A 27,768-nucleotide genomic window follows, 5' to 3' on the forward strand; every position below is an offset into this window, starting at 1 on the left:
GAGCTGTGTGGCAAGAGTTTGGAGGTGAGAAACAGTGAAGCCAAGAAGGAGCCTCAGGCAGCACAGTATTACCAGGGGGTAAAGCTCAGTGTGGGGAGATAATGCTGGAGAGGGCAGAGGGCCCAGTCCCTACAGCAAGTAGATGACATCACTCTCACTAGAGTGGAAATAAGAAATTTAAGGTGGAGAGACCAGACAGGGGGTTGTTGTTGCCTTATGGTCCTAGATCCCTCCTTGAGCACTTCATCCATTCATTCACATTCAACCCACATTCCCTGAACCCCTCTAGGAAGCAAGACATCTGTGTTGGCCTAAGGAATGAGTGGAGAAACAGTTGGGACAGGTTACCAGGGGAAGGAACTACAAGCTCTAGCTTTTAATGAGAATCTTCAGCGGTGGTCTGGTCCAAACACAGCAAGCAGGCAGACACACGTTCCACTGGAAACTGGCTATATTAAGTAAGACTGAAAAATCTCAATTTGGTATTTCACTTGTGCACTAAAGACAATGGTGATCAAACCTTTAGCTGTGTCAGGAAACAGTGCCCTCATTGTGTTTATCCTCTAAATGTAAAAGCATGATATGGTATTAGGGGGAAGGGAGAGGGGAGATCCCATTCATTCAGTTTCTAACAGCAGACACTGCATCTCCTGGTTTGCCTTTCTGGGACATGGTACACAGCTAGAGAATCCTCAGCAAGACTCAAAGGAGAAGATGGAGTTTGGGAATGCCCAGGGAAGGTCCCTGAAATCCAGCCTGCCTGGCTCCTCTGGCAGGCACAGCAGTCTGTGGACAGGGAACTACCTAGGCCAGCCCAGGATGAGGACAGGAATATCTGGTCAACAGAGTCAGCAGGAAGGCCCAGGCTGTCAGCCCCTCCCGAGTGGCCTAAACATGGGCATGGAGAACAGGGCCTCCAGGCTGAAACCTCAGCATCTTCCAATGTAAGGAGCCTAAATACAATACATGAAACAGCAACCCTGAAGACAGGTTCCCACCACCTGGGAGGTTCCATCCCACCTCCCAGGTTCCCTAAGGTCCCCTTACTTCATAAACCAACCCCACAACCCAGGGTGGACCAGAATGCTTGGTGGGGTAAAGAAGTCATGTTTGAAAGATGAAGCGCTCTTCATTTATTTGGCATGAGAATGGGGAAGAAGAGGATTGTGAGGTTACAGTCGTGTGTGCATGTGGGGCTGCCAGGCGCTGGTACCCACCAGGCCCTCACTCAGCCAGGAGACCTCTCTGGAAGAGGTGACCAGCTCACAGATGCCCTGAATAAACTCCGTGTCAGTCACAGAAAAGTCATGACCGTCCCCTTCTTGCCAATCTGCCAGGGCTCCAGGGGATAAAAGCGGATAAGTATCCTTCAGGGGACAGAGAAAAAGATGTCATCAGCCTCATATTTCAAGGCCCTTAGCCAGGCAATCCCACCATGGGCTCCCACGCCAGCCTGCCTCCCCCATTAATGTTCTCCCTCCAGCAAGGCTGTGGGCATGTCAGAGGAGGGATAGTGGCTGTACATCAGCGTGGCCCACCCAAAATTATACTCAAAGCCAGAACTTTATTCAATTCCTGTACCATACTAAAGGTGGACCTACCACCAGGGGGCCCCAGACACTAGACTTTTCTTGGGAAAGGTGAGGAATTTAACTTTTCCCCCAACCTCTGGAGGGGCCCTGACGTGGGATTACTGCCCCTGCTCGCGCAGCAGACCCAAGAGTGCCCTCTCCCTCCCCCGACGCACCGGTCTTGGCCCAGTCCCAGCTCCTTGGTGAGGAACTCGAAGAAACGGGAGCTGTGGCTGCGGTTCTGCTCTGCAGTGCCCACCACACCGATGGAGGAAACTAGCAGCTGTGCGCCGGGCTCCGCCGAGCCATTCACCACCATGGCCAGGCCGGGTCGCACGGTCACGTTCACGCGCTGCGGGGGACACGAAAGTTTCGTCTGAAACCGGCACAAGCCAGGCTCGCGATGGGGACCGCGGAGCGCGCAATCGGAGAAGCGCGAGCCCGGCCCCGCGGGATCTGGGTTAGGAGTATGGGCCGGGGTCCTTGGAGGTCACATCGCAGTCATGGCTGGGGAAGGCGATACTGAGAAAACGGGGTTGGGGGGGCGTACTGGAGAGCGAGATTGGTGGGGGTCCCTGGGAGGAAGACTCGGAATTACTGTAGGGAAATCAGGGTGTGGACAGAGCCCGATCCCTGGTCCATCACCCTCTTCCAGCCCCATGCTCCCCAGCCCATGCTCACGTCCTCGGGTTTGCTCAGGATGGCTGCGGTGGCTGCGCAGAGCCGCTTCTCCAGCCCCGCAGGCACGCGGCCAGCGGGCAAACTTGTGTCCAGCTCAACGAACGGCATATCCGGAGGGAAAGCGTGCGAGCTGTGACGGCGGAGAAAGCAAGCTGCGGAGTTTGGCTCCGAGATCCCAAGCGCCGGGTCAAAAGCAGGGGCGGAGCGCCACGGAAACCTGGCTCCTCATTGGCTTTGCAGGCACACAGAGCCTCACGATTGGCTGCCTTAGGCTGCACCCCCGGCCACCGCCCTCAACCTTGGTGGGCTGTGGCGCAGATTTCCGGAAGTCCTGTTGCCCGGCCCACCGCGCCCCAGCCTCGGCCCCACTCCAGCCCTTCTGGCTTTTCAGAGTTGCAGTCTTCTGAGATCTATCCCGTTTAGACGGAGGTCTGAACACCCCCAAACACACACATACCTCTAGGGACCTTCCTCAGGTTTGACCCTAATAAACGTTACATTGTTACAGAGAAAAATTTTTAATGAGTTGCCACCAACTCAGTTGGGCAACTTCACGTTCAATATGAGAATCTGCGCTTCTCTTGATCAGGAGACCTGGTGACACGTGGGGATGACACGTGGGGGTGGCATGTGGGGCTGGGCAGAGATGCTAGGGTTCACTGAAATCCTGCCGGGCCCAAACGTCTGCCTTCATGTCCTCTTGCGCCTGTAGCAACTTTGCCTCAGTGAGGAACTGCCCACCAGGGGATGGGAGCAAGGTCCCAGTAGAATTACCAACATTGTTTACAGTACCTTATATTTTTACAGGCAAAACAAAAGGTGTTATTTATTTCTTGTTCATTTACCTTTTAATATGGTATTATTTTCACAAAAGATGTTATTTAAAACATGGAAATCTGCTGTGGCTTACCATGGCACTATCATCAGCGTTTCAAAGTTATCGGAATTGTAAATGAAAATGTAATTGAAACAGTGTGTGTGTATATGGATAATTTCAATTACACATCTAAAATTCTCTATGTATGCATACTAAAGGAACCCCTATGGGAAGGCAGGTAAGCTGAGAAGCTGTCTGTTCATGACCCTGTTCCATTAGCAGTTTATTGGATAATCAAAGGCTCTGGAACACAAGACAGGTAGGTTGTGACAGTCTTGGAGGGGAAAGGGCAAAGTCAAGTGGCAAGTCTGGAACCCGGAGTGGGGCATGGAGAACCAGGGTTACAAGTAGGCCTCTCAGCAGCACTTGGAGGGCCAGGGAATAACCAGGGACTTCCCTCCCTGCAAGGAGGTTCATGCACTAGCCTGTACTCCACTGAGGGAGAATCAGAGACCCAGGAGAGAGGCCATTCCTGATCCAGGCATCTCTTCACAGTGTAAACATCCATCTGTGACACATGCTCAGCCCATGGGGCATGGAACCAATTTCCTGCCAGTACAGAACGAAGCAAACACTAAGGCTAAAGAGCCCAGAGGGGTCACCTGACCTAGCCTGGGGCTGGAGAGATCAAGGACATGTCCCTGGAAAAGTGACATGGTGACAAGTGCCCAAAGATTGAGGTGGAGGGTACCAAACAAAGAAGGTGAGGAGGGGTTCTGTAAGCAGAGGAATCAGCATGAAGCAAGGCAAGAAAGATGAGGCAAGAGTTGCAAGAAATGCTGGAAAATGATGAGTTACTGTGTGCAACCAGAAGGGGGCAGCCTGGAGGGGTGGGAGCAAAGCCTGGATGCAAAGTTCAATGACCTGACCTGTACTGTATGTAGCCTCAGGGCAGTAAGGCACCAAGGGAAGTTTCAAACAGAGGAAGGACAGGGTCAAACATGTATTTACTAAAGCTCTTTCCAGAAGTCACACAAAAGTTGGAATGGGAGAGCCAAAATTAAATAAGGAGATAGACAAAAGGAACGCCGGCCTGATGGAGGGACCTGGGGACCAGAGACTGTAGGATATCTTGCTCACAGCCAAGAAGAGAGGCAGCTCCGTCTCTTTATTTTGACAACAGACTCCCATCATTGACTGCAAGCCCCGTCCCTACTCAGTGCAACAAAATCTTCACCAAAGGCTTCAGCTTCTCTTTCATGGCAGTGTCTGCTGGAGGCAGGTCCTTGGCCTTCATGACAACTTCGTGGGCCTCCTGGAAGAGGTCCTTCCCCACAGCGGCCTCCACACGCTGGCGCCAGGCAGCCAGCTTGGGTCGGCTTTTGAAGACATGGCAGCCAGCACTGACGGGCTATGGGAAGAGGGAGTCAGGTGGAGGGTCTGGGCATGGTCAAGCACAAGACAGCATGACCTGATTTAGGGATTCACTAGGTGGATTTTCCCTCTTCTGTACCATGTGTGACAGGCTGGGGGTCGTCTCCCAGGAGACACCTAGAAGCTCCTCAATATCCCTGCAGTGTGGGGTTTTCAAGCCCCATTTTACAGATGAGGACACTGAGGCACAGGAGAAGTGATTCACCCAGGGTCCCACAGCCAGAAAGGGCAACATGAAGTAGTACATTGGCTCCTTCCCAGGATATCCTATGGCCCAATGGGCAACCCGCCCCATGGCACTCACATGCATCAGCTCTGTGATGGCCACCAAGTCAGCCACCGAGATGTGGGGCCCAGCAAGAAAGTCTTCATCCTTTAGGAATTTGTCCTCAAGCAGCTGCAAGCACCTGTCCAGCTCAGCCAGAGTAGATGCCAATGTCTCAGGGGGTACCCATTCACCCAGGAACACAGGAAACATCAGCTGGTGGGTGGGCAGGCAGAAGAGGGCTGAGGTTCTGCCCAAAGCCCAACCTAATTCCTGTTCTCATCTAATTTATCACCAGTCGTTTGGATTTCTCCTTGTTCCCAGCCACCCCTTTCCACCCACAGCCACCATCTGCCCAGGCCTCATCTCCTGCTCAAACAGGGACAACCTCCACCTCTCACTGGGTCCTCATACAGAGCAGCCAGGCACACCCTTCTGCAATCTCAGTCTGCCCATATCCTTTCCCTGAATAAGGCCTACCATGGCCCCTGGCTCCCACTGCCATAGCCACCATCCTCCCCCACTCTCCACCTCCTGCCCCACCCAGGCTTCTCACATGGTAATGAACCTGAGAACCCCTCTGGGATATGGTTCAAGTGCACATTTCTAATCAGTAGGCTTGGGTGAGGCCTGAAACTCAGCATTTCCAACAAGTTCCCAGGTGATGCTGACACCCCTGGCCTGTGGACCACACTTTTGAGGAGCCACAATCTACATTCATTCTACTTAACTTCTCTCCATTCTGCAATCAAATGCACCAGGATCTTGCCCCCATCAGCTAGAGGGGGTTCCTCTCTCAGTCCCTAGAAGCTCGAGGCAATGGAAACCTACTTTCTGCCAAATGGTCCTTCAGAACAGTGGTACCATGCCTGCAGCAGAGGATAAGCATGCCCATCTCACACTCCCTCACATACACAGGGCACCCTCTGTGTGCCAGCACTCTACAAATAATTACTCAGAGTACACGTTTCAAAAAATACCTGCACATTAAATAAGCAAAAAATGGTATGTGTGTGCTGTTTTAATATGCATTTGCTTGAGTTTTACTGAAGTTAAATATGTTTTCATCCATTCTTGACCATTTCTCTCTGTCCTTTCATTAAATCCCTGCTGGCTTCCTTTGCTCATTTTCTTCCTGTGTCTTCGAAGAGCATCTTAAACATTAAGAATGTTACTTCTTACCCTGACTGGTATGGCTCAGTTGGTTGGGAGTCATTCCACAAAGGGAAAGGTGGTCGATTTCATTCCTGATCAGGGCACATGCCTAGGTAGAGGGTTTGGTTCCTGGACAGGGCACATATTTCTTTCTCATATTGATTTCTCTCTCCCTCCCTTGCTCCCTCCCTTCCCCTCTCTAAAAATAAATAAGCAAAACCTTTTTTTTAAAAAAAAAGGTTACTTCTTTCTGACATATCTTTGCCAAGATCTTTCTCAATTTTTTCCTTGTTTTAAATTTAATCTTTTTTGTCCTTACACAAAATTTCATTGTATTTGTAAAGTCAATTAGGCTTTTCTTTAAGTCTTCCATGGCTCTTAGGCTTAGAAGTCCTTGCATATCTAGAAACCAGATCAACTTTATTGAAATGTCTCTTCATTTCTTCCTAGTTTGACTTTCCACATAATACCTCTCTATCTGGAAAGTATGTGTGTAATAAAGTGAGGATTTTATTTTAATTTTTTTTTTATCCTTCAAAAGGCAACATTTCCAGGCAACCCAGAGTGTGCAAAGGGACATAGGATTAATGTCCAGTGACTAGGGATTTAAAACACATTGGGTAGTCACTCCTTGGCTCTGCCTCAATTTCCCCTCTGAAAAACAAGTTGGTTGGAGTCTCTGACATTCTAGAATTTGGTGTTCTAAGATCTCAGGTCTGAACAGGATGTTTTAAACAGAGAGCACCATCACCTGAGCATCCTGAGAGGGGTCCCTGCCCTCCGGGGCTCACCTTCTGCCACATGGTCCGGGTGCAGGCACTCCGCAGAGCCGTGTGCTGCCACGCCAAATACTCGTCCACGCGGGCACGGGCCTGCAGGTCCTGAGGGTACCAGTGGTCAGGGGCCTCATACTTTCTGCTAAGGTATAGCAGGATAGCCACGCTGGGAAGCACAGCAAGGGTGAGAGAGATGTCCCAGTCACCTTTCAGCTACTCCACAGGGGCCAGGCCCTGGGAGGGGCAGGCCCCTGCTCCTGGCATGTGTTTCCCCAATGCCTGTGGGTGGCACATTTCACTATCTGCATGGTGCAGAGTAGGAATGTGAGGCTCAGAGATGTTAGGTGACTTTCCAGTGTCACACAGCTCGACACTGAATTGTCCCATCATCTGAACCAAGGTGCTCAGTCCTGGATGGTGTGGTTCAGCAGATTGAGTGCTGGCCTGAGAACCAAAGGGTCACTGGTTTGATTCCCAGTCAAGGCACATGCCTGGGTTGCAGGTCAGGTCCCCAGTTGGGGGCGTGCAATAGGCAATGGGTTGATGTATCTCTCACATATCAATGTTTCTCTCCCTCCCTTCCCATCTCTCTAAAAATAAGTAAAATCTTTTTTTTTTTTAAAGAAGAAGAAGGGGGAAAGCTTCCACACAAAAGGGGTACACAGCGTGCTACAAAAAAAGGGGCACCCAGTCTGGGTCCTGAAGGATGAGAGCATCTCCATTTTCACGCCCCAACACATCCAAAGCATGAACACGACAGGAACAATGCCAGATGTCCCTACCAGCTCTGGCACCTCTGCCCACATCAAGCCACTCTCCACCCTAGGGCTGGCACAGTTGCTCAGGGTACATAAGCCATGATCCAAGCCATCAACAGTGCACCCACAGATGGCTAACTGGCCCCACATGGCAATGCAGCAATCCAGGGGTCAATTACCTTTCAGCCAAGGTGAAGTCCCCATCCTTCAAGGCTGGCACCTTCCTCAGGGGGTTCACCTGGGTGAAGGCATCGCTGAGGTGCTGACCTGTGGGAGAGACCAATGAAGCAGTGGGAAAAACCCTGAGCCAACGTATCCAGGACCTTCCTGATGCCCCTATCCAGGGAAGAGGAGGCCACTCCACTGGCCACCAAATCAGACCCTGACCCCACCAGAGGGCCACCATTCCTGTGTTCACCCCCTTGGAACCTGGGCCAAGTAGCATCTTGTCTTGAGCCTGGGAGAAAGGCAATTTCCTGAAGCTGTAATGCACACACACACAGCCAGCCTATCCATGTCAGACACTACAGCTTGCCCCCTATAATCCATCTTCCCATGCTGGCTGAGTGAGCTGTCCATACCCCAGAGCTCCAGTAACGCCTATTTCCAGCCCTTAGTTCATCCTTGGTCTCACCAGGAGCTCTTGCCCATTCACTCACCCAGCCTCCAGTAGCTCAGCTCTTCTTTCTGGTGCCAAACCCCTCAAGGCTCCCTCTTCAATGGGGGTTCCCAGGTCTGTCTCAATTCTGCATACCTCCCCAGCCCTGGCCAGTGCTGAGGGTATACCAGTTAATATTCATGGAATAGGACTGCCTCAGTGAAACCAGGGTCCAACCTAGCTATAGACCCCACTGTGGGCTTCGTGGCCCTTCTATTTAATGGACAGAATCACCTCTACCCAGTATCCCTCTAGAAACTGCCTTTGTGTCCAGCCCCACCCCCCCCACCCCCCATCCCTGGGAGGGCTGGAAAGGCAGAGCAATATGGTAGTGTAGCAGCTGGTGGCCTAGGCTAGAGGCATCAAAGACAGAAGTGGGCAGGCTCAGCCAAGCAGCAGCCTCCCTCCTGGTCTGCGCAAAGGGTTCTGGATCTTGAAATTGCCCTACTGTTCAGTCACAGACTTGCCCCCTCCACCAGATTCTGTAAACGTGGAGGGGACCTAGACAGGGGCGGGTAGGAGTAAAGAAGAGACCAGATCCAGATGGAACAACCTTCTCCTCCCAGAAGATGCAGGAGCCCAGAGATGGGGAGTACTCCTACTAGTAAATGAGAAGGCAGTTTCATTATTTTCTCCAAGTAGAGGTACTGGGGCACTCAGTCCACTTCCCCACCCCACCCCCAAACCCTAATAATCTCTACCTGCCCCACTCCTTCTTAACCGATATTTTAAAGAATATTTTTATTTCACTAGGCAAAGGTCGAGGTTCTTTAAAAATATCCAACTGATAAATGATGCTAACTGTCAGAGCTAGAGTCTTGTATTCCCTTCTGTCTGCACACGCAGCCCGACCGTGAGACTGAGCCGGTGGGCGAGGGGGTGTGTGCGCAAAGGCGGCCCAGACCCCCAGGCCTGCCTGCCGAGCCCACCTTTGAGCAGCTCCACGGTGCGCAGCTCGAAGGGAATGCCGTTCTTCTTGGCGAAGATGTAGACGGCGCGGCAGGGCTGGGACAGCAGGTCCAGGTAAAGCTCCAGGCCCATGAAGGGGGCAGCAGACTGACCTAAGAGGGGGCGTGAGCAGAACCGGGGACAGGACCGCGAACCGGAACGGTGGGCAGGAACGGTCCAGCCACCCGAGCCGATTTACGCGGCCGCCCCTGCCCGAGCCCGGCCACGCCCTCCACGCCTATTGGATAACTCCGGAGAACTTTAGGCCAATCAGCGGAGCTCCGGGCCTCCCTCCTTCCCTCTCCAGTGGATCGAGACTGCGAGTCTCGGTCGGGAGATACAGGGAGACCTGGACTTTGAGCTGAGGTCTCGCGGCCAGGTCACACCCCTTCTCTGGACCTCAATGTCTGCCTTTGTCAAATGGGACAGGGGGAGTGGTTATGGGAAACGGTAGGCCAAAGGGCGCTCCAGCACTGATCCTCAGTGAATTTAAGCCACCTCCCCCACCCAGGGAGGAGGCTGAGTTGGAATCGCTGAGAACACTAGGGAGGAGGAGAAAGCAGAGGCAGCATCCTCCCCTCGGCCCGGTGCCCTGTGCCCGGGGCGGAGGCTGGGACGGGTGTCTGGACCTGCTCTTTGCACAGGCCTAACCCACATTCCAAGAAAGAAGTAGCTCCTCCTCAATCCCTGGAGTCATATTCATTACACTCCAGTTAATCCCTCCCTGGAAGTAGAAGCCCCGTGGGGCTCATCTGGAGGTTTGCAGGGGGTACCTAGAACTTCCCCCACTTGTTCAGCAGGGCCAAGTCCCTCCAACTAAGATCCTGGAGCTCCTTGAATATGTGGCTATAACGCGGTATTCTCTAAGAAAGCCTCCTGGATTAAGAGACTCTGACCCCAAACTCAAGACTGAGAGAAAGCAACTTTGGCAAGAGGATCAGTTACTGAAAATTTTGAAAATACCTTGGCCTCCCTGGTCCCCCATGCTCCCCTGTTAAGGAAGGCCTAGTCCCCCCAGGAGAGTGCCTTCCTGGCCTAGTGCTGCAGTCCTCTCTGGGTTGCAAGGAGCATGTTCTCCACACCCTCCAGTGGTCTGCCCTCCTCACCTTTGACTGGCTGGATTACTGCAATATCCAATCTACCTGCTTCTTCCCTGGCCACCCCCTACCAGCAGCCAGAATATTATTTTAAAACACAATCTGAGCACACCATTCCTATTCACGGTTTACAAATCCTAGGTATGACATTCAAGGCTCTGAGTGACTGAGTCCTGACCACGTAAGAGTGAAATGCTTAGTCTCTTTGACTCCATCTTGTTCAAGCCTGCTTTATTCCCATGGCCTTCAGGCTAATAGCGTCTGCTCAGTCTTGCATGTAGACATGTTAATTATTAGAGGAATTCTGCTTGAGTTTTGAGTTCTACAAAGATAGCCCCTCCCATTTCCCCTTTTCTTGACATAAAAGAAGCCTGAACTCTATACTTTGGTAAGAAGATTTGAGGAACCATAACACTCCCATCTTCTCAGCTGGCACCTTTCCTTACTCTATCCAACTCTGACATTTTGAGCTCTTGGCCTTTCAAAACATCAGCATATGGGCTTTGGACAGGTAACAACCAGGAGTCCTGCTACTTGGTTTTTCCACTCCCCCAACCAACTCTTCAGGATAGATGCAGGACTCATGACTTAAGAGTATTTGGTGCCAAAGGGCCATGTCCTGGGAGGACAGCCCAGCCCACTGACCTACCACCACACCTACAGCCAACACCTGGGCAATGCCTGCTGACTCCTATGCTGCTAAATCACCTTCTCCAAGAATGAGAAGACGAGAGAGCTGTTTTCAATTTCACTCTTCACAACCATCAGGGGGAAACTGACACACAGGGCCCAGGAACGGGGGTTGTCTTTTGGATAGAGACTAATACCAGGGCCAGGGCAAAAGGAAAGTCAAATAAATCACACATCAGAGTTAGAAGTAGAGGCTCAGGCTAAGCTGAGGTTTATTTCCCAAACTGAACATGGAATGTAATGATTAAAGGAAACAAGGTCTGAGTGTGCCATTCTCATCATGGCTTTCAGGCAACTGTGGAAGACGGGGTAGGTGTAGGGACCTGGTCTGAGGAGTGATGGGACTTGGGCAAGTCACTCCTCCTCTCTGGGTCTTCTTCCCTTGGAACATTGACATGAAGGTGCTCTCTGAACTGCCAAGGGCAGAACAGGAGCAAGACTTCCTGGCTCATTGGATCATGGCCTGCACCCTAGGCATCAGCTTTTGCTTTACAGAAGGGTCTGCAAGTGGAAAGTCCTTGGCCTTCAGGATGACCTCATGGGCCTCCTGGAAGAGGACCGCCCCCACCGCTGCCTCCACGCGCTGGCGCCATGCAGCCAGTTTGGGTCGGCCTTCGAAGATTTGGCAGCCGGCACCTACGGGCTGTAGGGGAAAAGGGGACAGGACAGGATAGGGGTGAATGAATGGGGTTAAGGACAGCAGCATCTGCCTAGTTTGGGGACTACATAGCTCCAGAAGAGGTTACCACAAATAAGTACAGTCCCACAGCCTGGGGTGGGGGCGACATGAGCAGAACTTTAGCACTCACCCTGCCTAGTGGGCCCACCCTGCCCAGCGGGCCCCCCTACCCACAGCACTCACATGCATCAGCTCTGTGATGGCTACCAGGTCGGCCAGGGAAATGTGGGGTCCTGCAAGAAAAGCCTTGTTCTGGAGGAACTTGTCTTCAAGTATCTGCAGGGTCTTATCCAATTCACCCAGCGTGGCTGCCAGCACCTCGGGAGATACGGGCTCACCCAGGAAAACAGAGAACATCACCTGGTGAATGGGCAAGCAAAGTATGGGGTTAGGGCCAGCCCAGTCTTGGGGTCAGGAAAGGCAAGCAATCCCCATCCCCCGCCTTGGAGCTTCTTTCTGGTTCCATACACCTTTCTTCCATGTCCTGGGTAGGCTTGCAGGGAAACTCCCAAAGGACCCCTTCTTCCCGAACTATTCCTGCTTCCATGAGCTCTGATTGGCTGAGCCTGGAAGGCTTCTGAAGGACTCAAACCCCCTTAAGAATGACTCAGAGGAAACCCGAACTTTGGTGGAGGGGAGGAGGCTTGCTTAGAAACTATATTTTATAACTTCTCCCGATATAAAATCAGTGCCTTTTACAGTATAAGTAAGTAGTATGGGCTTTTAAGGTCTCCATTCTGTCACTTACAAACTGTGTGACCTAGAGCAAAATATGCAAACCCTCTGAGCCTCAATGTCCTCCTCTGCGCTATAGGACTAACAGTACATGACTCATATTGTATATAAAAAAGTGAAGCCCAGAAAAGGACCGTTTCCAGAGGCAGCACAGCCAAGAAAAGAGCCAGCCAAGCGTAGAACCAATGTCTTATGACCCAGTGAGCTGCCAGGGAATAAGGAGGAGAGCCAGGGGAGAAACGTGTCCAGGATTTAGGAAGGAGGGTGTTTTAGGGCAAAGCTCTCAACAGCCTCAGACTTGACAACTGTCAGGGAGACAGTGAAGAGGGAGCATGGGAGGGGGCCTTCATGCTGAGCTTCATTCTGAGAGCAGTGAAGTTGCTTGGAGGCTGAGATTCAGGACTGGGACTATACTCAGATCCTGGCTCAGGGCTTCAGTTCCCACCCCCATACAACAAGGTAAGATTAGGGATCACACTCTGGTGGCCTGGAGGTCAGTGCTGAATTAATGACATTCCTTTAGCTAAAGAACTTTTTTTTAAAATACGGATCAGCTGTTAACATTTAAAATTGGAGACATTTCCTATAAAATTCCAGATTTCCAGCTGACCACATGGGGTCCCCACTGCTACCTGGCATCCCTGCTCAGCATTTAAGGCTGCTGCGGGGATAAGTTGCTCCTTCAGGAGGGGCAGATGGGCTCTCAGTCCCCTGGACCCCACCCAGCCCGCCTCCCTCATTTATTACCTACCTGCCTTGCACTTGCAAGAGATGGTCTACACTTCCCTTCTGTTTCAATATGGTAGTTCAAAAGTTCTTAGGGTTTTAAAAAGTATTTTTGTTCCTCTTTACATACATGATGAAATACTATAGAGTAGTTCAAAATTAATAAGCTATATCCACCCATTACAATATGAAAAAGTGCAAGTTGCAGAGTGGTGTGAGAGCGTTTATATAAACTTTTAAACACTCAAAGCAAAACTGTATTTTGCTTATACTATACCTGCATGTAATAGTGTATAAAATTAGGAATGGAAGAACTTACATCAGATCCCAGACGGGGGTGGCTCTCAGGAAGGGCTGAGGGCAACAAAGAGGTCTTTTGACTTTTGTTCTCTAATTTCTATTTCTTATATAAAAAATTATATAAGTCAGAACAATAAACCTCATGATCCAGAATTAGCCATACATTTTTTAAAAAGAGGAGTTCCACTTCTGATTAGGATATAAGCAGTCAACAAAAAAAGCATTGCTCCCACCACAACCACCTTGACAAGAAACTAAACTTATTTTTCTTTAGAGCCACCAAAGAGTCATAGACCTTTTATAGAAAAGAAGGAAAAGACAAAAACAAAAGAAAAGAAAAAAAGCGTAAACTTGTACTGTCCAATACGGTAGCCACTAGACTGAAGTGGCTTTTGAGCGCTGGAAGTGTGACTGGTCTTAGCTAAGATGTGCTATACGTGTAAAATACATACCAGGTTCTGAGAACTTCGTACCAAAAAAAGGAAGAAAAAGGAATGCAAGATATTTCATCAATAAATTTTCTATTGATTACATTTTTAAATGACAAGTTTTTTTAATTTTTTTAAATTTATTGATCCTAGAGAGAGAGGAAGGAAGAGAGAGAGAAAGAAGAGAGAGAGAAACATTGATTTGTTGTTCCACTTACTGATGCACTCATTAGTTGTTTCTTGTATATGCCCTGACTGAGTGGGAATTGAACCTGCAAACTTGGGGCATTAGGACAATGTTCCAACCAAGTGAGCGGCAAGGGCTACAGAAAATTAATTATGGTAACGTCATAAAGTTTACCATTTTAACCAACTTTAAGTGTTCGGTTGAGTGGTATTAGGTACTTTACATTGTTGTGTTACTAACGCCATCATCCAGCTCCAGAACTCTTTTCATCTCGCAAAATTGGCACTTTGTCACCAGTTAACTCTGTACCCATTCTCCCCTCTTCACCAGTCACTGGCAACCATTAATCTAGTTTCTGTCTCTATGAACTGACTGCTCTAGGTACCTCATATAAGCGGAATCATATAATATCTGTCCTCGTCCGTCTAGCTTATTTCACTCTGCATAATGTTTTCAAGGTTCATCCACATTGTAGCATGTGTCAAAATTTCCTTCCTTCTTAAGGCTGAATAAGATATCATTTTATGTTTGTACCACATTTTGTTTATCCATTCATTCATCAATGAACATAGAGACTGCTTCTACCTTTTGGCTATCGTGAACTATGTTGTTATGAACATGTGTGTAGAAATATCTCTTCGAGATCCTGCTTCCAATTGTTTTGGGTATGTATCCAGAAGTGGAATTGCTGGGCCATTTGGTAATTCAACTTTTACTTATTTTTTCTTTACTTTTTAATAGAATTTATTGGGGTGACATTGGTTAATAAAATTATATAGTTTCAGGTGTACAATTCTGTAATACATCATCTGTATATTGTATTGTGTGTTCACCATCCAAAGTGAAGTCTCTTTCCATCGCCATTTATCCAACTTTTCATTTTTTGAGGATCTATCATATTGTTTCCCACAGCTGCACCATTTTATATTCCCACCAACGGTGCACAAGAGTTCCAATTTCCTCACATCCTCACCAACACACCACTTATTATTTTCTGGTATATATATTCCAGCTTAAGGAATGTGAAGTGGTATCTCATTATAGTTTTAATTTTCATTTCCCTAATAACTAGTGATGCTGAGCATCTTTTCATGTGTTTATAAGTAGTTTTACCTGTTTCATGTGTTTATATTAATTTCACCTGAGGTTTTTTTTTTTAAGTATACTTAGGATTATCAGGTTTTTGGGGTTTTTTTTTTAAGATTTTATTAATTTATTTTTAGAGAGAGGGGAAGGGAAGGAGAAAGGGAGAGAAACATCAATGTGTGGTTGCTTCTCATGCACCCCCCAAACTGGAGACCTGGCGTGCAAACTAGGTATGTGCCCTGACTAGGAATCGAACTGGCAACCCCTTGGTTCTCAGGCTGGCACTCAGTCCACTGAGCCACAGCAACCAGGGCTTACCTGTTTCTTTTTATTTTTTAAATGTGGCTACTAAAAAAATTCTAAATTACGTATGTGGCTTACTTTATAGTTCCATTGTGTAGCACTGAACTAAATGAACTAAATTCCAGAGAGTCACAAGCCCTTCCTAGATAAACCACTTTCATCCCTGGGGACTAAGTAGGCAGGACTCAAGCTTGTCATCTGTGTGGGATTTTAGTAAGAAGCCATGTGGGGAACTGAGGGTAGGGTTGAAAAGTAGAGAGATCTCATGGTTGTAGTTGGTGTTTAGATTCCAAATCCGTGCTCGGGAAATCAAGGAATCTGATCTCATCCTCAAGATAGCTAAAACCAGAGATGAACTGAAACTAACTAAAGCTGCAACCTAGCCCAGCTCCTGATTAGCTGTCAGGCTCCCTGACTAAAGTGCAAGCTCCTTCTAGGGGTACTTATTATGTACTTCAATCTCTAGTCCTATACATAATGCCTTGCACACAATAATAAATAATAAAACATGCAAAGAAAGAGGAAAATGTGACCCATAATCAAAAGGATAAAAAGCAACTAATACAAGCAGACCCACAGAGAACCCGAGTATTGAAATTAGCTGACAAAGACTTAGAAGTAACTATTATAAATGTAATTAAGAATTTAGAAGAAAAGATGAACCCAACAAATGAGCAGATGGTGAATTTCAACAAAACAATGGAAACTCTAAAAAAAAAAAACTAAAAGGAATTTCTAGAAATGAAAAAATACATATCTCTAGGGAAAAATGTATTAGATGGGCTTAGCAGCAACCTGAGCATGACAGAAGAAAGAAGTGAAGTCAAAGCCAGGTCTGTAGAAACCATCCGAACTGAAAAGAATGCAATGGCACCTGAGCCTCTTTGGGGTGATGCTCTCACTGTCCCCCCTCAGGGCCTCACCTTATGCCACAAGGCCCGGAGGCAGTTTCTCCGCAGGGCCGTGTGCTGCCACGCCAGGTACTCATCCACACGGGCACGAGCCTGTAAGTCCTGTGGATACCAGTGGTCGGGGACCTTATACTTGCGTGTCAGGTAGAGTAGAATGGCCACACTGTAGGGGAAGGGAAGACATGATGGGTGTGGGCAGGGCACTGCGCTAAAGACTTTACACAGAGTCCCTTCTAATCTTCTTGACAACATGCCAAGGTATTTGCCTCATTTTCCAGACAAGAAAGCCAGGCTAAGAACAGTGAAGGGACTTGCCCTGGGCACACACCTTTTGGTGGCAGCAGAGCTAAGAGTCTTTCTGAGGCTAACACCCAAATGCATCCTACCACCAGGCAAAATCCCACATGTGCTGCCATGTGCTCAGAGACAGTTTCTGATGGGAAGACCAAAGAGAGCTTCCTGGAGGAGACGGCATTAAAGCTGAGCCTTAAGAAGTTCAGTTCTTTCCAGTCTGCATCTGCTGTCATTATCTGGCATTCAGACCAGCCTCGGGTGGCCTGATTGTTCACAAAGTCTTTCCTGTCATCCCTTTGTTCTTCATCATCCCTTTGTGTTCCTGTAGAAAACACTATAGGAAACACTGGGGCTGCTGCAGGAGGGCCCCTGGGGCTCTCCTCCTGCCCAGGTTTATGAGGGCTGCCATGAGATTGGGACTGGGATGTACTGGGAATGGCATAGAGGATTGTAAATTTGGGGCCACATGAAGGCTTTCAGGAACTTGGGGTACCCCAAGGGCTGGGCACTCCAGCCAAAAGAGCAGAAAAACCTCTGTATCTGCCACTCACCCGTCTTGCTATTAGGAATCTTGCCCCCACGCCCCAGCTTAACAACTTCCCCGTCTGTGCAAGATACTCCAGAGCTCCTTCTGCTCCCAGCTAAATTGTTCAAGCCACCTCTGAGGAGGGTGGCGGTCCCTGGGAGCCACAGAACTCCCAAGGGGAAGAGAAGAGACAGAGAAATACAGATGCTGCACACTGCTCCACAGCAGGCGACACAAGGACTCAGGACAGCAGGGGCCCCAGGAAGGAAAAGTGGCACTGGCAAAATGTCTGAGGAATTCTTCAGGGGTGTATTCACCTTCACATTCCAGAGACGAGTTCTAAAGCTCTGGGATCTTCTTGCAAGAGGGTGACTTAAGTGATAAAAGGGACACAACCAAAAACGTTTGGCCTCCCCTAAAGAGGTTTCCACTTTTCGGGATCTGTTGTCATGCAAAATGTCCACATGCATGATGGGGGGAGGGGCGTCCTCCCATGGATGAGGCCCACCCAGGGAAGCTACAGCTAGAAGATAAGCCACTGGGTAGCCCAGATACCCCTGGGCCACCTCAGTGCAAGTTTGGCCAGAGAGCTGTCTTTATGGGGTTAATGCTGCTACCTCCTGCCCAGCACTCCTTCTCTGGGGCACTCTCACCAACAATCACATGATTAATACAGAAGTAAAATACATCCCTGTGGCTGGTCCAGCAAATAGGCCGGAGCCTGGGTTCCAGCCTTGACTCACTGTGGGATGATGGGTAAAGTGCTTTTCACCTCTGAGGACTTTAGGGTTTCTTGTCTATACAGTAGAGGGTTAGGACAAGATGGTTCCAGCAAGGTCTGGTAGCAAGCCCAGGGCCCCAGTTACCTCTCTGTCAAGGTGAAGTCCTCGTCCTTTAAAACAGGCACCTTCTTCAGGGGGTTCACCTGGGCAAAGGCATCGCTGAGGTGCTGGCCTGCAGAGAGCACATCATTTTGGGTGGTAAGAAGTCAACATGGAGCCCTGTATAGCCCGTGCCCACTCCCTGCAATGCCTAGGCCCCAATTTCACAGCTCTTTCCCAGCCCCCAGCGGCCTTCCTGCATGGCAAAGGCTGGTGAAGGCCGCTATGGGAAAAGCAGGAAAAGCCTTCAGTGGCTCCCCATTACTCCAGGATTGGGGGAAGCTCCTCAAAACCACATACAATGACTTCAACCCTCCAGCCTCAACCACACCCATGATCATCCCTTTTCCCTCCCTTCAAACTGTTCCCTCACCAAGGACACGCTCCCTCTTCTCCTGATGAAACACATCTCCCTTTATACCCTTCTATTTGACAACCCGGCTGGGACATCCCTTTGTCCTCATGCCCTCTCTCCTGCCCCTCACTCTGCAGAGGACATGTGGTGGTCCACAGAGGATGCTGGGAAGGGATGATGATTCAGGAGGAAAGGCCAGTACAAACACACAAAGGCATGGTGGAGAAGCGCTGGGTGGAAGGCTCAGCCAAGTAGTCACCCTACTTTCTCCCCAAGTAATACGTCGGTTCTACTCCCAAACGCCAGGACTCAGCATGCCAATTGTGTCCTTGGGGCTTTGGGGGCCTGACAGAGAAACAAATCCTCCTGCTCAGGGTAGAGGGTTCACCAAGGCCTCACAACCCCCATCCTGCTCCCAGTATACACCATGGAGTGTCCCCTCCCCATCAGGAATAAGAGAACCAGAGGGCAAGGTGAATAAAGGCCAAGCGGGAGGAGGAGGAGGTGGAGGAGGAAAGGCTAGAAGGGGACTCCAGTGCAGACTGGGCCACTGCAGAGAGCAGCGCTGGGAAGTTGGGGCAATGCCTGCTGTTGCAAAATCTCAGCAGTTGGAGACCACACAGGAGGAACGGGATTCTGCCCCAGTCTCTACACTTGGACGCCTTAACCCCTCTTCTTCTGCCCTCTTCTCTTTTCCAGAGATCCTCTGTCCCTATGCCCAGGTCTCTCCTTTCCCCATGACGTGCACCCCCGTATTTGGCCTCAGATGAGCCCTGTCCTCTATTCTGTGGAACCAAGCAGAGTTTGGAGGACTACCAGAATCTCGGATCTTCCTCGTGACTCACCTTTTTCGGCGGTGGCCTCAGGAAGGAGGTGGCGCAGGGAAGGGTCCCCCTAACCGATGTTTGGCCTCCCCGTTCCTCCCCGACCCCTCGGCTCCCGAAGCCCCGCCCGGCCCACCTTTGAGCAGCTCCACGGTGCGCAGCTCGAAGGGGATGTCGTTCTTCTTGGCAAAGATGTAGACGGCGCGGCAGGGCTGGGACAGCAGATCCAGGTAGAGCTCCAGGCCCATGGTGGGGACGGTAGGACCAAACTCAGGACACAGCAAACCGAGGGCTGGGACGCAGGACCCGAACTGGCCGCGTGGCCACGCCCCCTGGGGGCCGTTCCCCATTGGGCAGCTCTGGGCGCCTGGGCGCTTTGGTCCAATTGCCAGTGCGGCCCGGGATAGTCTGAGGGGCTGAAGCCAGGGGCTCAGGGCCCAGCCAGAGGGGTGGCGATGGGGTGGTCACCCCTCCGAGCGTCACACTAAGGGCCCCAGCCCCAGTCCTTTGTGACTGGCTCATTGAATTTAGAATAATGGCTTCACGTCTTCATCGATTAACATGTATGAGAATTTCCCAACATCCCCATTTTACAGATGAGGAAATTAAGGCACTCGGAGTGAATACAGACCCAGAAAGTTTTCGGGTACCCCGTTTTTATTTCCTTTGGATATATCCCCAGAGTGGGATTGCTGGGTGTCTCCTCGTCATTTTAAAGATGAAGAAACAGGGGCCCAGAGAAGGAAAATAAACAAACCCAGGGGATGTACTGACAGAAGCAGGAAGACCAAGGCTGCCAAACGCCGGGGCGTGAAACTGGAGTGAAGCGAGCTGTCACAAAAGGCTGACCATACGCCCCAAGGATTTGACACTTGCTAGAGCCAGGATCTCTGGAGTGTGGGGCTAAGGGCATGGAGTCTGGAGCCAGGCTTTATTTATTCCATGTGTTCAGAGAACATACACTGTTATGATTTCAATCTGTTTAAACTTATTGAGATTTTATGGCCTAACATACATATGGTCTGTCATGGAAAATATTCCACATGCACTTGCATATTTATTCTGCTGTCCTTGAGTGGAGTGTTCTGTGTATACATATAGTAGATCCAATTTGTTTACAGTGTTGTTCAAGTCTTCTATTTCCCTGATGATCTTCTGTCTTGTTATTCTATATATTACCGATAGTGGGGTACTGAAGTCATCAATAATTATTATCGACAGTTTAGTCATATTTAACCCTTAGTTTTTAAATTCTTTTGGAAGCTGGAAGGACCCACCTCCACCCACTCCCACATCAGACCCTATGCTCACACCAGCTGTTGCAGGCTCCGCAGCCACGGTGGTTGTTCCAGTTCTTTATTAGGCAAAGACATGGAGTTCTTTTCAGCGTTTCTCCCAAGGAAAGAGGGCCACAGAGCTGAGCCAGCCAGGCCCTTCAGGATGAGTTGCTTCTACTGAACTTCTGCAGCAACTCGCAGATCCTCTCTTTGACAATCGGATCCAACGTTGAACAGTCCCACTCTGCCAATTTCATCAGCCGGTTGTGGGCCTCCCAGAAGAGGCCGGAGCCAATGGTTAGTTCTACCCTCATGCGCCATTCCGCCAGCTTGGAGCTGCTAAGGAAGACATTGTGGTTTCCCCCCATGGGCTGTGGATAGACAAAGTGGAAGGCGTGGTCAGCCTGGGGACCAGCCCCCCACTCTCACCCCCACCCCTCCCTGGGCTCTCCTCCTACAGCCTCAGTTAGTCTGTTGATCCCCAATGCCTGGACAAGGAATCACAAGCTCTGTAATAGATAAGGGATGAGGATGGAAGATCCAGAATCCCCCAGGATTCTTGGTCACTGGTCTTGGTCCAAGGATCCTGAATCCCTCTCTGAGGTGAACCCTGGCCTAAGTGGCTCCTACTTTTCTAGTGTGAAGCCTCCTATGGGTCCTGCCTTCTTCCAGAGAAACCCCTTGTCCCCAGATAAGGTGGGAAGAATCACTCCCCCACCCACATGTTGCAATAAAGGGGCAGTAATGGAAGACTCAGCAGGAAGCCTCAGAAACATGCATCCAAGATATTTGGGAGGTCCATAAGAGGGTGGGGCAGGATAAATGAAAGGGCGGGGGTGAAAAGTAGGTGCCACACCATTTGGGACAGAAAATCTGGAATGGTTTTTCCTGGCACTGATCTGCACTGCACATTGACCAAGGACCAAAGTGGCCACTTTGCAACTGGTCAGAGATGATGCTGGCCTTGCAAGACACTGGCCAGGGTCTAAACTGACCATCCTGCACACCAGCTAGGTTAGAACTGGCCACCCTCCCCTGCCTGAAGAAGCTACATAAGTGACCCCCACCCAGGTATCCCCAAAATGCACAGTGGACAATGCTCCTCAGACCCACAGCCAGAGGAGCTGCTCTCTGCAGCTATCTGGAGCTCTGGAAAAGAGGCACCTCAGCCAGAAGGACACTCTAGAAGCTTCTGGACACTGCCTGGAAAGACCATCAGGAGGCGGAGGCATCCAGGATCCTGGCTGACTGACCAAGAAATGCTGTGTCCTTCTGCCTATTTCAGGCGTGCCCTCCCCCTACTGCCCACACTAAAGAATCGCTGTGAAGCATGGATGATAGTGATGCTCCCTGGTTCAAAACTTTCTGTGTTTCCTGTGGTCCCTGGATCAAGTCCAGCCACCCGGACTTCGCTGCCACAGCCTTCACATCTCCCTCTTCACCAGCCTGTCTTTAAGTTATGGCCCCACTGGTCACAGAGGTGACCCACCTCTGCCTGGGCTCTGTCTCCCCACCACCAAACTCCACACCTGCATCATCTCCACCAGGGCCACCAAGTCTGCCAGTGAGATGTTGTTTCCAGTGATGAACATCTGGTCCTTCAGAAACTTCTCCTCGAAGAGCTGCATGTTCTTATTCACCTCTGCTATCAGCTCCTCTGTCTTCTCAGCTGGAACCTCCTCACCTGTGATCATTGGGATCAGCAGCTGGGGTTGGGGAGAGGAGGGATGAGGAGGCTGTACTCTGGAGCCTCAGGCCTGACCCTCCAGGCCTCAGTACCTTTGTCTGCTGGAGAGATGTTGGACAGAGCCAAGAATGAAAGTGGTTTCACCTCTTTCAGAAGCTCTGGTTGGTAGAAGTTACCTGCAGCCATCGTTCAGAAGAATTTTGAGATCCCACTAGGAAAGAACCCTATGATTCATTAGTGATGTCTGTCATGGGTGTGGGATAAAAAAGTACTGGCACATGTACTTGTGACAGTCATGCACCATGATGGACCGCATATATGACGGTGATCCCATAAGATTATAAAGGAGTTGGAAATTCCTGTTGCCTGGTGATCTCATAGCTGCCGTAATGTAGTGCAGTGCATTACCCAGGTGCCTGTGGTGATGCTGGTGTAGGCAAACCTACCATGCTGCCAGTCAAATAAAAATAGGGAATTGCTGGTATCTCTCTCCACACCATGCCCCTCTCCTTTCTTGGAGAGTGAATAAAAACTTTACTCTCTACAAAAAAATAAACACAAAGAAAAGCCCTGGCTGGTGTGGCTCAGTGGATGGAGTGCTAGCCTGTTAACCAAAAGGTTGCTGGTTTGATTCCCAGCCAGGATACATGCCTGGGGGGCACACGAGAGGCAACTGATTGATTTCTGTTTCTCTCCCTCTCTTTCTCCCTCCCTTACCCTCTCTCTAAAAGTAAATAAATAAAATATTTAAAATATATATGTAGGACATACTATTATGTACAGTATGTAATACTTGATAATTATAATAAATGACTATCTTTCTGGTTTATGTATTTACTATGCTATACTTTTATCATTTTTTAGAGTGTATTCATTCTAGTTATAAAAAGAAGGTTGCTGTGAAATAGTATGCTGAGTTATACCAGCATTAGCCTCATATGTCTTGTGTTTATCACGTCTCTTTACTGTATCATTTTTTCTTGTGCTCGATGTGATGTGTGTTGTTTCATACAGTAACATGCTATACAGGTTTGTAGCACTAGGGTGTACCAGGGAGCCTAAGTAAGTAGTAGGCTACACCATCTAGGTTTGTTCAAGTATACTCCATGATGTTCACACGACAAAATTGCGTAGCAATGAACTTCTCAGAACATACCCCTATTGTTAAGTGGCACATAACTGTATTTGTCATCTTCAAAGTGGTGGTCTCTATGGGCCCTTCAACTCTGATATAGTCTAGTTTAGAATAAAATTTCTTGAGCCCTCTCTTAGTTTGAGAGAGATCAGTGCTTCCCGGGTGCCCTTCCCCTTACCTTTACAAGGCCCTTTCCTACCCAGTGGTGCACTCCACACTCCTGACAGCTCTGTGAGGCAGGCGGGAAAGGGGCCTAGGAAATGAGGCTCAGGGATGGAGGGACACCTGCTCAAGCTCACCAGCAGGGAGCCCCAGTCATGACCCACTCACCTTGATCCAGAGTATCTTGCTCATGGGCACCTGAATGGCCGAGTGCTGCCAAGCCATGAACTCGTCCACACGGGCACGCGTGTGCAGGTCTGGCGGGTACCAGTGTGAGGGCGCACTGTACTTGCGGCATAGGTACAGGAGGATGGCCACGCTGCAGAAAGGGCAGGTCAGGGCACTGCTCTTGCCCTCCCAGCTCTGCTACACTGACCACCACCCCAGTGTGGCCTGGACTGAATGCAGGGCTTCCAGCCACAGGTGGGCTCTAGGTGCTGACATTCTTCCAGGGGAAGGATGAGCCCAAGGGCTCCAGGGAAGGCCATCAGTCCACTAGTCAGCAAGGGCAGGAGGGACACCTGCAAGGTGAGTGGGAGTTGGCAGATGGCATCAGGAGGGGCAGTCCAGACAAGGGACAACGTGTGCGGAAATATGGAGGTAAAAAGGAGCGTGGTAACTTGGAGAAAGGAGTCAGAAAGCATGACTGGAAGAAGGGTGGGGGCAGGTGGGGCGTGGCCCAGGGACAGCCAGAGATGGGAGGCCATATAAGGAGGCCCACAGAGATACAGCAAGGACATAGACTTAGCCATCGAGGTTATGGGATCTGTAAGCAGGGGAATAAGAAAGATCCACCTCAAATTTTAGAAAGATTCCTCTGGTGCTGGATGGAGGGTGAGCCAGAGGGACAGAAGCAATGACAAGGAGCCCACGATAGTGATGACCGTGATACCCAAGCAGAAGGTGTTGGGGGTTCTGAGCAGGGCAGGGACCTGGGGTAGGGTATGGGAGGGAATGGGCTGAAGGCAGGCTTTGGAGGGGATGTTTCAGGCCTTGCTGTCAGCTGGTGAGGGGAAGGGAGGGAGGATCTGAAGGTGGGCATGGGCACTGTAGGTGTCTGGGACATCTGGGGCCCCAAGGAGTCCTGAGCTGAGTCTGAGAGGACATCAAAGTCAGAGGAGCAGATGGGGGTCCCAGCGGCAGAGTCAGCAGGTAAGAGGAAGCAGAGGTGGGTGGAGAAAGAGGAAGAGAAGGAACAGCCTGCAAGGCGGGAGGGAGGAGAGAGGCCCCGGAGAAGGAGGGCAATCCTAAATTCTGAATCATCTCAGCTGAGCTCACATTAACCCTGCTCTGTGGGTGCCAGTGTGTTCCCTACCTGAATCTGAGGAAAATGGGGCTCAGATACACAACTAACTGGCCAAAGACACATAGCCCGCAAGTGGCAGGATTGGGGTTTGACCCCAACAATGAGTACTGCCTCCTTTCTCGACTGCCTGGCGTAGCTGGCGACCATGGTCAGGTGGGGCCGGGGAACGGGGACTGGCGGAAGCACACAGAAGATAGTGAATTGGCAGCAAGGGGGGTGACATTGTCTCCAGCCACTGAGGGAGGCTTGAGAGGCAGGCAGAGGCTTGACTCACTGGCCCAACACCCCTGCCCATCCTGTGACCTCCAGGAGCACCACTTTTGGTGGCCTGTTCCTGGGTCAGGACTGCTCTGGGCAGAACTGCCAGTGGCTCCCGGCCCCAGCTGGCTCCTCCAGGCTTGTCTGAGATCTGCACCCCTCCACCAGGACCCACCACCCACACTACCACACCCTCTGTGTCTCTGTCCTAAACCTTGAGGTTGAAGTCCCCACCACTTACTCCCTAACATCAGCCCCCTGGCTCCACACTGGGAGCACAGGGCCAAAGGGGGTCCATCACACCAGCATGTATGTTCTCAAACACTTCCTGCCCCCAGAACAGACCAGAGCTTGCTGTGACTGGAGGAGCCCCATTTCCTGGAGGACAGGCACCCCTGCCGGCATCACAGTTCCTGGGATGACCCTGAAGCGGGCATCTGGCCTTCTGTCTGCCCTGCACCCTTTCCCCAGTTTTTCCAGGGGGGGCCGGCTGGCAGTCACAGGTCCCAAGCTCCCCAGCCAGTGAGTGGTCAACAAGCAAGCAGGTCACTCAGCTGAGAGCTTCGGATCCCCCAAGAAGGAGGGGTTGCTCCTTTCCAGAAAACCAGGTGCGCCAAAGATGTGGCTCCAAAGCTGCTGCTGGCAGTGAGTGTACAGAGAACACTGAGAGATGGAGGCTGGCACACTCTCAGCGAAGCCCCACAGGCAATGTGGGCGGAGAAGCATCAGCGCCTTATAAAAAAGGTCGGCTTGAGATGAGATGTAAGACGGTCTGTAAGGGCACATAACCCGCCATCTTCTTAGATCACCGGCCATCTGAATAAAGTGCCCAGAAAGATTCAATCTCTGTCTCTAATTATTGGTTCTGGTGGTGACAGGCAGCATGAACATCAACTTTTCCAGTTTCATTACCTTTCAGATAAGACAAAGTTTCCATCTTTGAGGCTGGGCAGCTTTCTCAGGGGGTTGATCTCAATGTATTCCTTGCTGTGGTGGTGACCTGAGAGGGGCAGGGAAGGGCTGAAGCTGCTGACACCCCAGGGAAGAGAGAGCCAAGCATCCCAGAGGCAGAAATGCCCTCCTCTCCATTTGCTCAGAAGGGGAAACCGAGGCCCAGACGACATCATTGCTCACCCCAGATCAGAGGGAAGCCAGTGCAGTGGCAGAAAAGGGACCAGGATCATGACTCCTGCCCCCATCCCAGGCTCTACATCTGGGACTGCCCTTTGGCTCACAGCCTGCTGCTGGGAGCCCCAGCCCTAGCACAGCTAGAATCAAAAAGGGTCTTTCACATGCAACCAACCCAGTACAGGGCACAAGTTTTAACCCTTCCTTGACCAGATGTCTTTGGTTGGAAACATTTCCATACCTCGTTCATGGCTGGAGCTCCTATGTGTCCTTCTCTATGTTCTAGAGCAGAGATTTTCAACCTTTTCTACCTCCTGACACACATAAATGAATTACTAAAATTCTACGGCACACCAAAAAATACATCTTTTGCCAATCTGACAAAAAAAATAGGTATAATTTTGATTTATTCATATTCATTTTATTGTTGTGTTGGCTGTTGCCATTTTTTCATTTGACAGCCTAAGGGAAGAGAGGTCAGTGCCCCTGACTGAACAGGCAGGGACTGCATGGTTTAAAAATTCTTTACAGCTCACTGGTTGAAAATCGCTGTTCTAGAGGTTCCTGCAAGTTGAGTTTTCAGAGTTCCCTCTGTGCTGGGGCTTGGGAAGCTGTTGGAGACCAGACCAGTACCCTGGGCTTCGCTGGGGTCTGTACCGGTCACCCTGAGCAGGTTTGAATGCTGGCAGAGGATGGATATGAACCAAAGCAGCATCTGGACTTTTAGATCCGGGATGACCACACACCTCTGTGACCTTTGCCAACCTCATAGCAGGTGCTGCAGCTAACAAGATTCTAGACTCCCACAAGGAGAAGGTGAGGGCACTGGGTAGGAGCCCGGGGGCCCCTCCACACCCCTTTCTCCCATTTGACCCTCTAAGAGCCTGTTCATCATAGAGAGGCAGAATCAGCGGGGATTGGCGAAGGCAGGCTGGACAGGTGTACAGCCTGCAATTCCCTTGGGAACCTTTTCTTCCTCTGTGGAGTTTGAAACGAGGCAGTCTCCCTGGTGTCTGTATCCACTTTTCAGAAACACCACAACTTTGTGTGCTGCCTACTCCCAGCACCAGGTGTGCCCCGGGGAAGCAGTGGATGCCAACCTTTCAGCAGGTCCACAAACTGGAAGTCGAAGGGGATGCTGTTCTTCTTGGCAAAGATGTAGACGGCGCGGCAGGACGCTGACAGCAGGTCCAGGTAGAGCTCCAGGCCCATGATGAGACACGTGTTGGGTTCCCTCCAGCCACGGTCAGCAGGCCTGAGACCCTGGTCCTGTGCCCACCAGCCCTCCTGACCCCAGCCCAGGACCCTGCATTCTGGAACTTCTTGTTTCCCTTGGTGTTGTCATGAGGCTGTGAAGCCTGGAATTGTCACAGCAGCCAGGATTCTGAGACCCAGGAGTGGGCTGGGGAGAGACCCCCGGCTCAGGAATGGGAGTGGGTGGGTAGGGGACTAGGGGGTAGCTGTGCCACTGCCCTTCCCCTCCTTTGCGTGCACATATGTGCCCATGGCCAGTGTCTGAAAAGGGCTCACTCAAGGGAATTCCCAGGGTCGGGCCTTCATTGTAGAACGTAACCAAGGGGCCTTTGCAGGGCTCAGAAGGAGTATGGGTAATGAGATCTAACTAAGGGTCCAGAAGTAGAGATTGAAAGTGTTCACTGACCAATCTAGCCTGAACTGTGACTAGAAAAGGATTGGGGGAAGAGAAACAGGAGCTGTCAGAACACTGGGGA

At 50.4% G+C, this 27,768-nt stretch overlaps 4 protein-coding genes across 4 annotated transcripts; all 4 read right to left on the minus strand.

Annotated features, from left to right (window-relative positions):
* Positions 1 to 1,225: 1,225 nt before the first annotated feature.
* LOC149997124 (D-dopachrome decarboxylase) lies at positions 1,226 to 2,437 on the minus strand. The gene is made up of 3 exons (XM_090292585.1): positions 2,253 to 2,437; positions 1,748 to 1,923; positions 1,226 to 1,367 (listed from the first exon to the last, which is right to left on the minus strand). The coding sequence occupies exons 1-3, from the start codon at positions 2,358 to 2,360 to the stop codon at positions 1,295 to 1,297; spliced, it is 357 nt and encodes a 118-aa protein (XP_090148711.1). The 5' UTR covers positions 2,361 to 2,437; the 3' UTR covers positions 1,226 to 1,294.
* A 1,768-nt stretch (positions 2,438 to 4,205) lies between these two features.
* LOC149997125 (glutathione S-transferase theta-3-like) lies at positions 4,206 to 9,298 on the minus strand. Its single transcript, XM_090257643.1, has 5 exons — positions 9,045 to 9,298; positions 7,637 to 7,724; positions 6,715 to 6,865; positions 4,808 to 4,984; positions 4,206 to 4,480 (listed from the first exon to the last, which is right to left on the minus strand). Exons 1-5 carry the CDS (start codon positions 9,154 to 9,156, stop codon positions 4,286 to 4,288), a joined length of 723 nt encoding a protein of 240 aa, XP_090113769.1. The 5' UTR covers positions 9,157 to 9,298; the 3' UTR covers positions 4,206 to 4,285.
* Positions 9,299 to 11,031: 1,733 nt separating this feature from the next.
* On the minus strand, positions 11,032 to 19,401 carry LOC149997126 (glutathione S-transferase theta-1). The gene is made up of 5 exons (XM_090257644.1): positions 19,222 to 19,401; positions 17,892 to 17,979; positions 16,218 to 16,368; positions 11,713 to 11,889; positions 11,032 to 11,493 (listed from the first exon to the last, which is right to left on the minus strand). The coding sequence occupies exons 1-5, from the start codon at positions 19,331 to 19,333 to the stop codon at positions 11,299 to 11,301; spliced, it is 723 nt and encodes a 240-aa protein (XP_090113770.1). The 5' UTR covers positions 19,334 to 19,401; the 3' UTR covers positions 11,032 to 11,298.
* An 838-nt stretch (positions 19,402 to 20,239) lies between these two features.
* Positions 20,240 to 27,250, minus strand: LOC149997127 (glutathione S-transferase theta-4-like). The gene is made up of 5 exons (XM_090257645.1): positions 27,139 to 27,250; positions 25,823 to 25,910; positions 23,515 to 23,665; positions 21,892 to 22,068; positions 20,240 to 20,733 (listed from the first exon to the last, which is right to left on the minus strand). Exons 1-5 carry the CDS (start codon positions 27,248 to 27,250, stop codon positions 20,521 to 20,523), a joined length of 741 nt encoding a protein of 246 aa, XP_090113771.1. The 3' UTR covers positions 20,240 to 20,520.
* Positions 27,251 to 27,768: the final 518 nt, after the last annotated feature.

The sequence above is a fragment of the Furipterus horrens genome, unplaced genomic scaffold, assembly GCF_987537825.1.
Source record: "Furipterus horrens unplaced genomic scaffold, mFurHor1.1.pri manual_scaffold_11, whole genome shotgun sequence".
NCBI classification, from domain to species: domain Eukaryota; kingdom Metazoa; phylum Chordata; class Mammalia; order Chiroptera; family Furipteridae; genus Furipterus; species Furipterus horrens.